Source organism: Cynara cardunculus (genome assembly GCF_001531365.2).
Source record: "Cynara cardunculus var. scolymus isolate 2C chromosome LG 3, CcrdV1, whole genome shotgun sequence".
NCBI classification, from domain to species: domain Eukaryota; kingdom Viridiplantae; phylum Streptophyta; class Magnoliopsida; order Asterales; family Asteraceae; genus Cynara; species Cynara cardunculus.
In genome coordinates this window covers 2,884,099-2,899,966 of record NC_037530.1, presented here as the reverse complement: position 1 = coordinate 2,899,966, position 15,868 = coordinate 2,884,099, and the positions used below count along the sequence as shown (strand labels likewise).

The window sequence follows — 15,868 nt, the reverse complement described above, 5'->3', positions numbered from 1 at the left end:
ACCATTTTGGTGTAGGATCGTTGGTGACATTTCAATAATCATTTTTTATTTATTTGGGTTTAAAATTAAAATTATTATTAATATACCGGGTTGTCCCCCTAAAAAGAATCAAAATAATATTAATAATGAATCGGGTAAATTTTGCTTAATAGCAACTTGTTTTTACAAATTTTTTTATTATAGCATTGTACTTATACTATTTTTTTATTATAGCAATATACTTTCAAAAAAAGTTATTAGTGCATCGTACTTTTAAAAAATTACCCGTTATAGTATTAGGTAACTTGTTATCTTTTGAACAGGTTTTTCTTTGTTGATGTGTCAAACTTAAAATGACATGGAAGCCACATAGGATAACGTGTTACACATGGGAAATGCATGAAATAACATCATAATTTTACAAATTTTCTTGTTATAACATTGTACTTTCAGTTTTTCTTATTCAGTTTCAAAAATATTTTTTATTAGGGCATCGTACTTTCAAAAATTTACCCGTTATAGCATTGTGTAACCCTTTAAATTAAATTTACTCATTATACCATGTTTCTTTGTCACCTCATTTTCGAGTTTCATACTAATTTTTGAGTTTCATACTAATTTTATATATCAATTGCGTACTAGTTTGTTCACTAATTTGAATAGGAATCATCTCAAGTAGAATCACGACCAAAACTCATCCCGAAAAAAATGAGACCAGGTGAAAGGATAACTTTGAACAAACATACGGAAAAATATTGTTGAGAAAGATGGAGAAGGTAGTAGTAGGCGGTTCCACTTGATTAAATATCATTGTTAAGCGAATGTGAATAGTATGGTTTTTTTTAGATGTTCCACTTGTTTAGTTTTTAGCATTAAAAAGTAAGCCATGAAATTTACAATGAACTTGATGGGGAATGGTTTTTATGAATATTTTTATTCGTGAAATATTAATCTTTTGTAAATATGTTTAATTTATGATATTATATTTTTTAATAAACATATTAGATTAAATTTACAATATTTAATATCTTATTGCATACAATTTTACGAAATCCCAAACATCCTAAAAATTTCAAAATTCTATTTTTATAATATTTCAATTAAATCTTGGGATTTTAAAATCCAAATTCCCAAAATTTATTTAATTCCTATTGCCATGGGAAGTTTGTTACACCTACTTTTCGCGGGAAATATTATATTCAATTACATTTTTGGTCCCTGTGTTTTTTCTTATTTTCTCGTTTGGCCTTCAGAATTTGTTTATTACAAATTTGTCAATCAAGTTTGCAGTTTTGCTTGGTTTTGGTTCCTTCTACTAATGTTGTTAAAAAAATCGTTAAATAATGAGTCTTTTTTGTCTTTTTGATATTTTTCTCCATTTTAATATCAAAAATTACCCTTTTCTGTCTTTTATTAATTTATTAAAAATTACCCTTTTCTGTCTTTGTTTACCAAGGTGATGATCAGTAGATGGTCCGAGATGATGATCAGCCACACTAGGACTGAGACGCGGCCCAAACTCCTACGGGAGGCAGCAGTGGGGAATTTGTATTTTCTTACTGAGGTTGAATCTAAACCTGTGCTCGAGAGATAGTTGTCCTTACAGTGATAAGGGGGGATTTGTCCATTTTTTGGGGTCTCAAAGGAGCGTAGGGGCTCATGTAGCCCATGCCGGATTAATCGTATTCTGGGCCGGAGTAATTAATCTGTTTGAAGTGGCTCATTTCGTGGTAGAAGGGGTAGTAATATAATAAATCATATAGAAAAAAAAAAGAATCGAATAATCATTGTATCGATGATTATTCGGACGCACCGACTGGTTATGAAATTGCGCCATATTCTAGGAGCCCAAACTATGTGATTGTTTATTAATTTATTAGAATATGTGTTTGTACTTTGTTTCCTTCCTATTGACCGGCACCCCCACCCCATCCAACATCATCCTGTCGGAATATTGTTCGCGATCTTCATCCACATGAGATCTATTCCCTCTGGCGCCCCCTCTCCCACAACGTACCAACACTCAACAACCTTTGCTCAACGTCATCCTCTTTCAACAATCACCCCATTGGTTGGTTCTTCGGTCACTGTAATTCGTAAACCCATGAGCTTAATGTGAGCAACCACCAACTCAAAAACAAAGACCTAATAAACCAAAGAGAAAGACCCAGTTCACACATGATGAAAATCAAGCTCGTTAAAACCGATAAAACCTTCATTTACTTTATCGATCAAGAAAAAACTGTTTATTACATACAAAGTTTTGCATAGTGATTAGTTGATATTTACTGAGTTTAACATATTCACCAAATCATTATGTGCTTTGTATGGGAAGCAATTTTGCTATCTTGTAATCATTTTAGTTACATCTGCTATTCATCGGTAATTCAATTGTTAACTCCCTTATTATTAGGTCATCAGCTTTTTTTATTATTCATTACCAGATAGACCTCGTTCTCCGTACACGATCTTAAGATTTTACAAATGTTATCGGAAACCATCAAATAGAATTTGATGGTTGTTCATAATTTTTAGTTTTCGTTAAAATCTTTCCTTATGACCCCAAATCCCAATGCAAGGATAGTAAGTGTTGTTTGGTTGGTTTTCCATTAAGTTTTGTATGGATAAGACTGTCTGTATAGATCGAGGAAAAAAGTTTTAGGAGAGTTTTTTGAGAAAAACTTGGTTTTCTGCATAAAGTATTCATTTAGAAGCTTACTGAATAAGTCAATTTATATATCGTTAAGCCCTACTAAAAAATCATATATAGATGACATAATAAACTGCGAGCCTCGTTAAACTAGTTAAGCTGCAGACAAGCAGAAGCAGGTCTTAACTATTAAGTTTGAAAGAAAATCGGGCCTCAATATGGGCTACATGATCTTAATTGGGCCTCAACATGGGCTACGTGGTCTTAATTGGGCCTCAACATGGGCTACGTGGTCTTAATTGGGCCTCAATATGGGCTACGTGGTCTTAATTGGGCCTCAATATGGGCTACATGGTCTTTTTTGGGCTTCAGAACCAATAGACAACGGTCAGAGTATTTGTTCAAAGGGTTGTCGTCGAGAAACACAGACGAATGGCTCTGTTGGTAAGGCCTCTAATCCTATCGCCGGTGTCCAAATGGCCTCTCCGGCGCTGCATAAACTCCATTTCCGACTCAAAACTGTCGAATTTTTCCACCGGAATTTTCAAATACCGCCCATTCTTTACGGGAACAAGTCCTTCGATTCTCATCCACCGGAAAAATCTTCATTTATCTCGATCGCGCGGTCTCCGTCCGGCGGACGCTCCGTTGCCGTCCGAAGTCAGTCAGAGAGATAGCGAATCTGATTCTTCAGATGCAGCATGGAAGAGCCGGAATGAGAAGAAACGAGAGGCTCGTCGGGGTGTTCGTTGGGCTATGCAGCTTGCCGACTTCAATGATTCTCAAATTAAACGTATCCTCAGGTAAAATACCAAGCAATGCTCAACATTCAAGGAAAAAGTAAATCTCAGTGTGTGTTTGTGTCTATATAGCCGAAGAATTCTTATTCAACCAATTTCATATATTTTACGATGTTCAATCTTGTTCACTAAGGGACCAATTGATTGGTTTTTCATTAAGATATTCTGTCTGTATAGATTAATCTGTCCGTAATACATTGTGAGGGTTTTTGTTTCGGATGGTTTTTCATATATGGAAAGATTTGATCTTAATTGGGAATGACATTTTTTGGAGAAAACTTTGGCTTTCTAAAAGTCTACTAAAAGCTTACACTTTCTATATGCTAATATAGAATAAGCCACTTTCCACCTTCTATATCCTTAAGCGACTACCAAAACATCATATACAGCTGACTTATTAAAAGCTTACTTAATAAGCCACTTTCTATGTTCTTAAGCTACTACCAAACATCATACACAGCTGACTTACCGAATAAGCTTAAACTGAGTTCTGAACTTTTCTCGTATGCATTTGCCTCGTAGAGAAAACTTACATGAACTTTTCTACAACTTCAAATTGACAACCTCTCAATTTTGGTAACTGAAATGCTACTTTCAGGTTTCCTTTGAGACAATTGTATACGAGAAAAAGTTCAGAACTCAGTGAAGCAGGCCACTACTACTAAATCTTAGTGAACCAGACATTGTTGATCTAATTATTAGATAGTTTGGTGAAGGCTTGTTTTATTTTTATTTCATGTAAAAGTGTAGTAAAGCTTGTTTTTCTTATCTAGAATCGCTTCACTTGAAGAAGAGGTGTTTGATGCTCTCATGTTGGTGAAGGTTAGCCTTATTAATATATATATATATATATATATATATATATATATATATAAAGATACACACACACACTTTATATGTGATTATTCAGTTTATTACAACCATAAAATATGTTCTAATTTGCAACAGAGATTAGGCCGCGATGTCCGAGAGGGAAAGCGAAGGCAGTTCAGTTATATAGGTATGAAATTCACAACATACTTCTCTTTGTCTACAAGATATTGACCTATTTTGTCTTCAAATGCTGTTTCAGTAGATAGCATAATTCATAGAGTAACAAGATAATGATGTTTTCTACTCAATAATCATTTTCCTCAGAGAGTCATTAAATAAAGTAGCGTGTGGAAATCCTAATTTTTCCCCTGAAACCGTTAAATAGATGAATTTGGGCAAAAAGTTGATTGCCTGCAACCCCAACCAGCCCCACACGGAACCCACCTCCAAGGACATCAATGTGAGGGGGCATTTTTTGGCTCTTCAGCGGTTGAGGCTAGTGGGGGTGCCCGGGATCAAACCTGGGACTTGTCTTGTATTTGGGCAAAGTCATTCCACCCCTATGCTAACTGAGCTACATGCTGAAACGCCTCTGACATGTACCTCAGTTGGCAAAGGGGTGGGGCGATTTTGCCCAAATTTAAACACTAATAACAACCAAATCATCTAAACAAATTCCAGAAAGACAATTTCTAGCAAGAATAAGAGGAAGAAACAGTAAAGCAATTTACTAACATGTAAAAGATGTACATGAACAACAAATATTTGCAAAATACCTATAAGTTTGTCATCATTCTTAACAAGTAGCATGACTTCCTCTTAAATTATTGTCCCGAAACATTTCTCGACTGTCGTTAGTAATTGATACTATTGATGGCAGTTGTTTTGTTTGCCATGATTGTTATGAAGTTGGAAACCATCTTATGGTTCTCCTTCAACTTTCCGTAGATTTGAGTTTGACGTAAAAAATATTAAATTTATTAATAGAACACAATAGTTTTCATATATACTGCAAATGCATCGTAAGAAGTCACAAATTAAGGCCTTAATTTGTGGACCACTTTAGCTTCTTTTCTTGGCTTGGTATGATAAATGGCAGCACTTTTATCTTTATGATCACACCCACAAGCATATGCCTGTAGATACATACATATGTATGTGTGTTTTTCTTCCATTTTCAGGCTAACCCACCAGCTCAGTTTTTTATGAGATGTAGTTAATGAATGCAGGACCTAAATCATCTTCTATGAACTTTTGTTCTTTCTCCATAGTTCTTGTGAGAGATGTGAAAACTACTATTTGAAAAACTGTCTTGCATATTGACAAAGGGTTCTCCACACCATCCTTGATTCTTGTACGCCATTGATCAGTGAACTTAGGGGCTGTGCAGTTGGTAAAGCTGACTGTGTGGATTAACCTGTTTGTATAGTTTGGGATGGTTAAGGAGCATGTTTTTAATTGGCAGGGGCATGTTTGGAAAAAAACTTGGCTTTCCGCATAAAACTCCCCTTAAAAGCTTACTCAATAAGCCACTTTTTATGTCATTAAACCACTACTGAATGGTCATGTTAGTTAACCGAATAAGTTGTGAGTTCCATTAAGCTCATTAAGTTGTTCACAGAGAGGCCTTTATGTTATGTATTAACTATTTATTATCTATTTATAGGAAGGTTGTTGCGGGACGTGCAACCTGAATTAATGGATGGATTGATTCAAGCAACTAAAGATGGTGATCAACAGAAGTTGCTGGAGTTATCTGGTTCAGATAAATTGGACCTTGGAGAGACGGGTGAGGAGGAAGGAGAAACCGAAGATGAAGATGACGATGAGGAGGTATGCCTAATAGATTCCTTTTTGTGTGGTTTCTATGAAAAACATCTTACAAGGTTTTAAAAGGCGGAACTGGGCCTTGAAGCGGTTAGAAGCGTATGCCGCAAGGAGGAAATATATATACACCAAAATATGTATATATACTACACAAATATATATACATTTATAGGGTTGGGTTCCGGTGAGAATGGAAGTTATAATAAGAAGGGATCTCCACATTTGAATCAGTCATAAACTCCTAATTAAAGATCAATACTAATGTGGTGCACCAAGATGCAACGGATCAATTCCCGTGATAAGCACAGTTCATGGGTGGGTGTGAGATTAAAAGTGATCAAGGGTCCAAATTCCTTTTTACTCTTCTCACCTTAACTCCTATTCTTACACGAACCTTCGTCTATATTTATATACAGTGTATGTATATATAGGCGAAAGATCGTGTGAGAAGGAGAGTTAAGATGAGAAGCGTGAGAAAGGATCTTGACCTGCGCTTGATATGGGGATTGATTTGGTGCATCTCAACCTAATGTGCATCCAAGGGTGGAGATCTCTTCTTACGCTTTTCACCTTAACTTTCCTTCTCATCGGAACCCAACCCCATATATAATACTAAATTACTAAGAGTGTTGATTTAGCTATTCTTGACAGAGGAAAAGTGAAATCGTGAGATAGATTGAGAGGGTGTGGAAATTTTGGTTGCTCGAAGGAAGAGGAAAGGTCAAACCACACTTTTTGATTGAGAGGAGAAAATACTAGCTTTGAGTTTTAAAATATTAAAATTACACATTGGATTCATTGGGCTTTGATTTTTAGATTAAAAAAAACACTTATACTATAAAGAAAAGTACTACTATTACCATAAAGTTTGTAAAAAAGCCAAGAAAACCATTATCAAAGCAGATCATCTGAGGCGTTATGCGCCTCATTGAACCAAGGCGTAAGCCTCGTGCAGGATCCAAGAGGCACCATCTCAAGTGCGGTTTTTGGCCGCCTCGTCTCGAGTTGTACGCCTCAAACGATTTTTAAAAACCATGCTTATATGGAATCTTATAATGCTTCGTTTTACATCTTAAAACAGGGGTTTGGTGATTACCATGATATAGCAACCAGATGGTTTGATGGCTTGGTTAACAAAGATGTCGATATCGCTAATGAGATTTACTCTCTTAGTACTGTCGAGTTTGACCGTCAAGTAAGTTCTTTTCGCATTTTGCTTATTCACATGTGATGAAACTGATGTTTTACTGTGAATATTTACTTTCTGAGCACTGTTATATCCTCCTAAACACAATCAAACTTACCAAACCCATGATCAAATATGTTGGAAGGAGGTCTCTGTAAGTTGGAGATCATCTTTTTGCTGCCATTATTTGATACCATGGAGTTACGGGGGTTTTAAATTATGTAGTTATCTATTGAGCTTCAGAGGCTAAGGTGTCGTTTACCAAATGCTTACCCGGGTAAGCGCTTACCAAGTCACTTTACTTTACCGGATGAATATGGCAAGGACTAAAAATCTTACCCGATAAGAGCGAAAGCAAGAATCGAGAGTCTTACCCGGTAAGTGAGGACGATGACTCTTACCATGGTTAGCGCTTACCGGGATAAATTGTTGCATACGATGCGTTTTAGTGAATAAAATCTTACCCAGTAAGTAAGTGATAGTGTTGAATTTTACCGATAAGTGTTTACCGGGTAAATATTTAGGTAAACGGACCCTAAATATTGTTCTCAACATTTATCAAATGGGGAGAGAAAAAAGATGGCAAGTTGAATATAATTTTTTTTTCCATATAATATTAGTATAGATCACTTGGTTGGTTCTTTGTCCTTACATAGAAGAGACCCATGTTTGAGTCGGGTATACATATATTTTAAAAAAAATAGAGGTAAATAAAAAACAACAAATTTGACAACTGTAGGACTCGAACTTAGGCCTTTTCTACAAAAGCAGGAGCGTTCACCAACAAAAACTTGGGCTAAGATTGCAGTTTCAAAAACTATAAGGTGGCCCCGACATAACAACACTGTGATACTCTTCAGAAATGTAATTTTTCTCCCTATGACGGAACCATTAAGCAGTGGCCCGTGCCATCGTATTATTTCATGTGGGTCCGCTCCTCCTGTTGACGCTGCTATCAGGTGGCGAATGATTTCAATTTCCACATAGATTTATTCATGATAGAATAGACGATTTATCACGTGTTACTAAAATGAAATTAACTTGACGGGATGGAATCACATAAAACGTCATATGATCGTCTTCCTTTTCAGGAGTTGCGTAAACTTGTGCGAAATTTCTGCTCTATGCAAGACCGTAATGCCACTACATCAGAGGAGAAGGTTGGCACAGAAACAGACGTAGGACTATCGAGAGCTAAAAGACACCTAACTCGTTTTCTAGTTGCACTTGCTAAACAGCTACCAACCGAAGAAAACTACACACTTTAGTGTTTGCACTGCATTTCTAAACGTAGAAACAAAAGATTATTTGCGCTTCCGAGTTCCGAAGCCTCTCAAATTCAGTACTTACGTATAGATTGATGCAGCAACTTAGGTTGTAAAATTTGCGGTGTGATGTCTACATGATCCGTGGCAGTTTTTAGCAACCGTTCAGCCAAAGAAACATGGCTTGGTATGACTTATTATTCCAATTTATGTAAGGGGCCATTTACTAAACACTTACCAGGTAAGCGCTTATTAATATCACTTACCTTTACCAATTGAGCATTGAAAGGATTGATAATCTTACCTGGTAAGAGGCATAGCAAAGACTGAGAGTCTTACCTGCTAAGCGCTTACTGGGTTTAAGACGTTTTACAACAATCCATTTTGATGGCCAAGAATGTTACATGATAAGGTAAGTAAGGATGACCGGTGATGTCTCATGCCAATAAGCGCTTACCCGTTAAGCATTTGGTAAACAACCCCTAAGTTGATTAGGAAAAAGAACTACAATTCAATTGTAACGCATGATGTAGATTAAGAGGTGACTGAAAACCAAAGAATTGAAGCTTTCACAAATAACTTCAGGTTTGAGTTTTTTTGTTTATGCAGTTTTAGAGAGATGAAGTTGAAAAATCTGAATGGATTTGGCTGGAAGATATCAAATGGAGGAACTAGAAAGTGTAGTTATTATAGGCCATTTGTTGTAGTATATTATTAGTTAATTTAGAACTTGTCTATTAGCAGCTTAACGAGACTCGCAACTTATTTTGTCAACAATATACGACTGTTTGGTAGTGGCTTATTCATTAAGCTTCTAAGCGAGATCTTTATGCAAAAAGCCAAGTTTTTCGCAAACCTGCCCTTTCTAATTAGATACCACACTCCTTTCATCTATGAAAAAACTCTTCCAAACAAAAACTTTTCCAATCTAAATGGGCAGATTAATCTACACAGACAGAAGTTGGTCCTTCAACAACCAAGAAATTTCAAGAAACCAAAGTACTTGATAGGTCGAATCCAATCTCTATTGTCCAACAGAAGCTGGTCGCACGACTCATATCCTAGGTGGGTGGTGCCTGGAGTACGTCGAACCCCAGAACTCGGTGAGTCCACATACCACTATCCAGATGGGAATAGCCATAATCTGCTCTTAACTCTTCCTAATGTTCCAGCCACATATATAAAGAATGCAATTTGAAACAAGAACTTGGGATCACATGAGACCATCCTGTTTTTCATAAGACCACAAAAATAACACCGAACCTTCACAATGTTTTGTTGTGAAGGTTCAGTGTTTTTTGTACCTTCACAATGCTTCACCGTGAAGGTTCAATGTTATTTTGTGGTCTCACGGGTCTACTCACGAAAACAGGATGATCTCATGTGAACCCAAGCCTTAAAAACAAGTGGAGATCAAACCATTGGAGGTAAGTGACACTATTCTCAACTTATGTACAGCTGACATTGTAGAAGATGCTTCAAAACATGCAGAAATAAAACCCTAAAAGTTAATGTTCTCCGAAGCACCCAAAGTGAAGGAACGTAAAATGAATTTACTCGGAATGGGTAGAGGAGGCATCACCGATCTGTTTGACTCTTAGTGTTAGATATATGAGTATAATTGTTCCCAAACTCGACCTGCAAAAGAAGTAAACAGAAAGACGAACGCATTAATGGTTGAATAAGACAGCACCAAATTATGGACAATGGTGTTTGACTCTATTTGCTTAGCAAAAATAACAACAATCACTCTGTCCCAAAATAAATATCTACAAAAAAAAAAGGCACAAAGTTCTGGAGATGTGATTATTACACTTTTTGTTTAACTAGATGATGGTTATACCCTTAACAATAGTGGGAGCAATGAATCTCTCCATCATAATTAAGGGTATAATTGGAAAGTAGGCATTAACTTTTGAAAGTAGACACTTATTTCGGGACAAACTAAGATAGCACTGGAAACATGAACTAGAAAAAGAAGGGTTTCTGTTGACTAGAAAAAGAAGGGTTTCTGGCTATTTGAGAGGACAGAGCTCTCCAATGCACATACTCTAACCACTTTATTTTGAGTAATACCCAGACTACCCTTTAACACCCTATGTCCAAAATCCCTGGATTACCCCTTCTGATGTCTTCTAGAACACATAAACCTACTGGTGTGGTGGGATTGGATCTAAAAGCAGTAAGAACAATATATTGATTAAAAACAAGTTGAAACCAAATGCTGAAATGATGGAAAAGTGGTCATTAATTTAACTTTGAGGCGAAGGTATTGATAGGATAATAGGTTGTGAGCTTACAATACTGAGAACAGAAGAACAACTTTTCTTGAATTGAACGAGGCAGTGCGCTTGTATTTCCTCAATCTGGGAGCCTCAAGAACGACTTTCTCAGCTGCAGTTCTATCTGTCAAATAACAGCATTTATCAACCCGACTCTCTCTTAAGGGATAAAACCGACTGATCGCAAGATGAACTTATACAACAAAAGCTTAAATAGGAAGATTACAAGAGGTTTAAAGTTTTGGAATTAATTTCATGTAAAAGAACTTGATCTATAATCTTAACCAGCCATGCATTCGAGATGAAGAACAAGTTCCAAGACTTTCTGGGTGCATTTGGTACGTAGAGACTAGACGGGCGAGAGTGAGTGAGGGAGGTAGATGGGTGAAAGAACTTTTAGGGTTTTAATTTGACATGGGTGATTTAATAATTTACCAATCTTATCTCATCTACATGATTTTTGTTCCACTATTTTGGTGGGCCAGAGAAAAAGCATTTTTGTATCACTTAAGTCATGTCATGTCCCAGTCCAATGTCGCCTCAAACATGGAAACATGTTTTTATACTGTCTTGTCCCGTATAGCAGTCTCAAGGAACAAGATTATATTAGGGCTTAACAAGAAGATTGACATAAACCTTTCTCCTTTTTTCCGGTCAAGCTGTATCATTTGCCACCATAATTTGTTATTGCATGCTTTTTGGTGGTACATATTTTCTTTCTTGTCCTCTCTCCCTCTCACACAAACAATACATTTCATTTTGGATCTCCCATATTATTTGCAACGTCTCCTTTTTCTGGTAAATTTTTAGCCAAAATTACCTACTCCTAAGTCATAAATCTAGAAATATTTATGATATTGATTTTGGCTCACAAGATTACTTCAATTTGAGGACCAGAAGTTGACATGAATACTTATTTGTCTCTTTTGTCAGGTAAGGGATATTTTTGACATTTGACTTATAGATTTTCTATTAAGATTCATGTAAAGTTAACCAATGCAGTCTTCAACAATATACTAAAGTACCTCGAGTAGAGAACTTAGGTAAGATTAGGCTGTGATTCATCAACAACTGCATGTATTTGCCTCCCATTTCGAAGCTAATTTGCTTCTGCAATGATTTCTGCAAAATGCCATTAATACACCAAATTATAAACATGTAATAAACAGAACTACAATAGAAAGACTGCTTAGATTTGCTTGGTTTGAAGGAAAGTTTGGATTTGAAATCCCACAACCAACAGATTTAGATATCCATTGGAGATGGCTGTCATTTCAAATCCAAATCCCATGGATTTCAATTGTTTCTCTCATCAAATCTGCCTTAATCTCTCAATTGTCTCCACATCTTTACCCAAATAAACAAATACTTACAAAAAAATAAATTCCATTCTTTGGAAATTGAAATTCAATTCCATTACCAAATCCTAGAAACCAAACACATCAAAGATTCCAAATCCTTCCAAGAAATCTAAATCCTTCAAAAAAATTCCGTCAAACCAAACACGTAAGATTACTGGAACAGAATTTTCCCGAAACAAGATATTGTAACTTTGTGTCTTATTGACAGGTAATTGGTAGCACTTTAGACAATCAAGGAATCACATCCAGATGTTCTGTCATTTCAAAATTTTAGTTTGTATCAACAAATATTGTTAACTCACCATCTGCCCTTCATTGTTCTTCAAGTTATCAACAGTTTCTTCATTGATTCTAGGTGTCTCTGACTTCCCCTTTTCAATGTCTACAACTTTTTCAATGCATTTGGAATAAGCAGCGGGATTTTCCACCATTACATTGATGTAGGTTTGACTATTTATCAGTTGGTCATCCAATGAAATCTGGCTTTTAAGGAGCACATAATCTTCCAAGGAATCTGAGAGAGCTACTGGCAATTCGCAGTGAGGTATGGTGTTGACTTCATCAGGTAAACCAACAACACTATAAGAATCACATCCCTGCATTGATTGAACTTTGAAGATAAGAATCTCCTCAAAGTAGGATAACGCACATGCCTAATTAATCACATCTGAATTCAAGTAAAAAACATGCATGATTTGGTAACTTCATTGCAATAAATATAAAAAATAGCACCCAAACAGTCCAAAAATAAATACAACATATGGAGGAATTTGTGGATCGAAATCAATGCTAGCATATTCCGTAAGATCAGTAATGACTAATAAGTAAAATGGTAACCCAATATTGAAACTTTGCCAAAAAGGAGTATTCTTCATTTATGATGGACACCATGCCCATCCCTAATCCATATATAAAAGAACTTCCCCTGGGGAATTTTAAGATATCACAAAGTCCAGTGTCCAGGTAGAGAAGATATAAACCAATGCATCATGCCCACCAAAAAGGGGATATCCTCTTTGTAATTATTTTCTATCTTTATGGATCATCAAGCAATTTACCTTCCTCTGAATATGCTTTCACATTAAGAATTGATCTCGCCAAGGATCTCAGTTGGAAGTTTTCTGCTTTGCTCAGACTGTCCCAATAACCTCCAAATCAACTTAAAACAATGGAGAAAGTTATTGGTAGCCAACAACTTTGAGTTTATAAGGAGCTCACATATCTAATCTTCTATCTATGAGGGACGGATTGTTACACCTATGATTCTTACACCAACAGTTGTGTCAATTTGATGCCATGCATCTCTTTCATAAGATAAACGAGGAATCCTATATGGTAGAGGGCCACCAGGGTTGAGCAAAGGGAACTTTTTTTAAGTATATAATATTTATGAATGGCAAATACACAAGCACACTCCTAACCTTTCATGAGGTTTGAACCCTTGACCTCCAGGGCGACTCGGCTAGGATTTACTGGTAACCCAAATACCACTTAGCCAATGACCCTTTGGGAACTTGAAGTATATAGCACAAACAAAGTTACCTATCTAGCCTTTATGTTTCTACAACTACTGCCACCATACTTCATCATCATAACTTTTGCCTAGCAGAAGCTTAGGTATCACTCTAACAAGAAACTATCCACTCTAATGGTTACTCCTATCAATTAACATAAGGTATATTTGTGACCATGGGTATCCAGACCAGCTTGCGCGCATCTCAACAACTCCTATGAGGCCCTGAAGATACCAGAGAGGAAAATTCCAGTGGCCCTAATTAGACTCGAACAAGTGACCTATGAGGAGGAACCCCAAGGCCTAACTTTTATTTGCTGGTTGAAATGGTCCCCAAGGTTAGCATAGTGTATAATTACAATCACTACACTATCTTCTGCTTCTGTAAAGTACAGAATAAAGTTCAAAAATAGAAAAAAGACAGCATGTCACATTCAAATACAGAACGCTCCAGCTGACCCAATATGGAGCCACCCTCCCCGTCACATTCCTAGTATTATTTATTATTTGAGCAAAAAGTTTGATTACCGGCAACCCGACTAGACACACAAGTACCTGCCTCCTAGGAACCACATATGAACAGACATTTCAGAACTTACTCAACAGCTGAGGCTAGCGAAGGGGTTCAACCCGCTCCCCTAACTTGAACCTCTTTGTGTATTTGAATAAAGTCGCTCCGTCGTGTTACCAACTCGGCTATTATATAATAGCACCCACCACAGGACCCGCAATCTCTTAAAATCCGTTCGTGACCCTAAAAGCCAACCCCCAAATTTCCAAATACCTCAAAATCACAATCATTCTTCATCCATCGAAATCTATGATACTACTGAACGATTTGACACAATCAAAATCAGAGTCGATTGACCTACAATGCAACGCAGTTTCCAACAGGTAGCAAAAAGTTTGGGAAGATGAAACTCGAACATATTATTATTGAAACTTAATCGAAGCACATTTTCCAACAACATGCAGTTTAAGCTACTGATTACGAATTAGAAGAAGAAATACAGAGTTAATTTAATGATGAAGAAGTAGAAACCTAAATTTATGAGCTGAAGAAACGACAAATCGGAAATGCAAAGCATGAGAAATTGAACTTACCTGTTGTGTAGAGTTGACCGCCATTATCATGTAGAGGTGTAGCTTGAGCTTTTTAACAGAGAGAGAGAGAGAGAGAGAGAGAGAGAGAATGTAGTGATGCTAGAGATGTGTGAGAAGCAACAGTACGTGACAGATTTGAAGGCGAAGAAGATGATGGTGTTGGTGTTGGTGTGGTGTGTGCATTTTCGAAAATACACAGATGTAAGAGAGAGAGAGAGAGAGAGAGAGAGAGAGAGAGAGAGAGAGGTCCCGTGGGATGACAGTAGAAGAATATATGGAAAGAATATATTTATATATATATTTATATATTGAGTAAATTACACTCTTGGTCCCTGTGGTTTGCTCATAATCTAAATATGGTTTCTATTTTGAAATAAGTACATTGAGTCTCTGTAGTTTGCATTTCGTTCCAAGCTAGGTCCCTGACACTAACTCTGTTAAAATACATCCGTTAAGTCAGGGGTAAATCTTTTGTTTTAAATTAATATCTTTATAATCAAAAACCCTATTTAAGACAGACTCGTATGATTCAATGTGTCCCGTTATTCCCTCCATTTGACGTCGCCACCACTCCCTCCTAACTCACCTCATCTTAAACATACATCTCTCTTTCTCACACACACACAAAAACCCACCTCCAACTCCTTGCTAAAAAAACCGATGTTCACAATGTGTGTGCGTGAGAGAGAGAGAGAGAGAGAGAGAGAGTTTTTATCTACAGATAGCGTTTAAGCTCTATGTGTGATGTGTGTGTGTGTGTGTGTGTGTTTACAAGTACATAGAGAAGTATGAAAAATAGGTGGTGTTGGCTAGAGATGAATATCTTAGCCGTCTGTTCCCATCCTCTGATTGTCGAGAAAAAAACGAAGATCCCATGTTTTCTGAGTTTAATGTGTAAAAAGTAGATTCCACTCGTCTGTGTGAAGAAAAAAAAACTAAGATCTCGAGAATCTATGTCTGCTCGACAGAGATAACCAATCGGTTATCAGAGAAAGATGTCAAAGAATGAAGATTGGCAGGGGTTCTATTTTCAAATTGGAGGTGGTTATAGAGGACAGGAGAATGGAGATGCCAGAGAACTATGTTGT

At 36.6% G+C, this 15,868-nt stretch overlaps 2 protein-coding genes across 3 annotated transcripts; one reads left to right on the top strand and one right to left on the bottom strand.

Annotated features, from left to right (window-relative positions):
• The first annotated feature begins 3,004 nt into the window (after nt 1–3,004).
• On the top strand, nt 3,005–9,819 carry LOC112509404. 2 transcript variants are annotated; one of them, XM_025114344.1, is made up of 7 exons: nt 3,013–3,432; nt 4,203–4,251; nt 4,378–4,429; nt 5,909–6,075; nt 7,151–7,264; nt 8,347–8,707; nt 9,130–9,791. In XM_025114344.1, the coding sequence occupies exons 1-6, from the start codon at nt 3,062–3,064 to the stop codon at nt 8,521–8,523; spliced, it is 930 nt and encodes a 309-aa protein (XP_024970112.1). In that variant the 5' UTR covers nt 3,013–3,061; the 3' UTR covers nt 8,524–8,707; nt 9,130–9,791. The 2 variants fall into 2 exon arrangements, with proteins under 2 accessions (XP_024970113.1, XP_024970112.1); XM_025114345.1 differs by lacking the exon at nt 8,347–8,707 and having other exon boundaries at nt 3,005–3,432; nt 9,130–9,819.
• Nucleotides 9,820–9,837: 18 nt separating this feature from the next.
• LOC112509405 lies at nt 9,838–14,983 on the bottom strand. Its single transcript, XM_025114346.1, has 5 exons — nt 14,781–14,983; nt 12,466–12,759; nt 11,828–11,924; nt 10,821–10,926; nt 9,838–10,158 (listed from the first exon to the last, which is right to left on the bottom strand). The coding sequence occupies exons 1-5, from the start codon at nt 14,808–14,810 to the stop codon at nt 10,074–10,076; spliced, it is 612 nt and encodes a 203-aa protein (XP_024970114.1). The 5' UTR covers nt 14,811–14,983; the 3' UTR covers nt 9,838–10,073.
• Between the last annotated feature and the right edge of the window lie 885 nt (nt 14,984–15,868).

Bases quoted from the DNA above. Each gene is read 5' to 3' on its own strand.
- LOC112509404 (XM_025114344.1), top strand. From the start codon at position 3,062: ATGGCTCTGTTGGTAAGGCCTCTAATCCTATCGCCGGTGTCCAAATGG. The intron at 6,076-7,150 runs GTATGCCTAATA...ATCTTAAAACAG, and splicing joins ATGAAGATGACGATGAGGAG to GGGTTTGGTGATTACCATGA. The intron at 7,265-8,346 runs GTAAGTTCTTTT...CTTCCTTTTCAG, and splicing joins CTGTCGAGTTTGACCGTCAA to GAGTTGCGTAAACTTGTGCG.
- LOC112509405 (XM_025114346.1), bottom strand. From the start codon at position 14,810: ATGATAATGGCGGTCAACTCTACACAACAG. The intron at 12,760-14,780 runs GTAAGTTCAATT...CAATCAATGCAG, and splicing joins CGGTCAACTCTACACAACAG to GGATGTGATTCTTATAGTGT. The intron at 10,927-11,827 runs GTACTTTAGTAT...GTTATTTGACAG, and splicing joins ACCTAAGTTCTCTACTCGAG to ATAGAACTGCAGCTGAGAAA.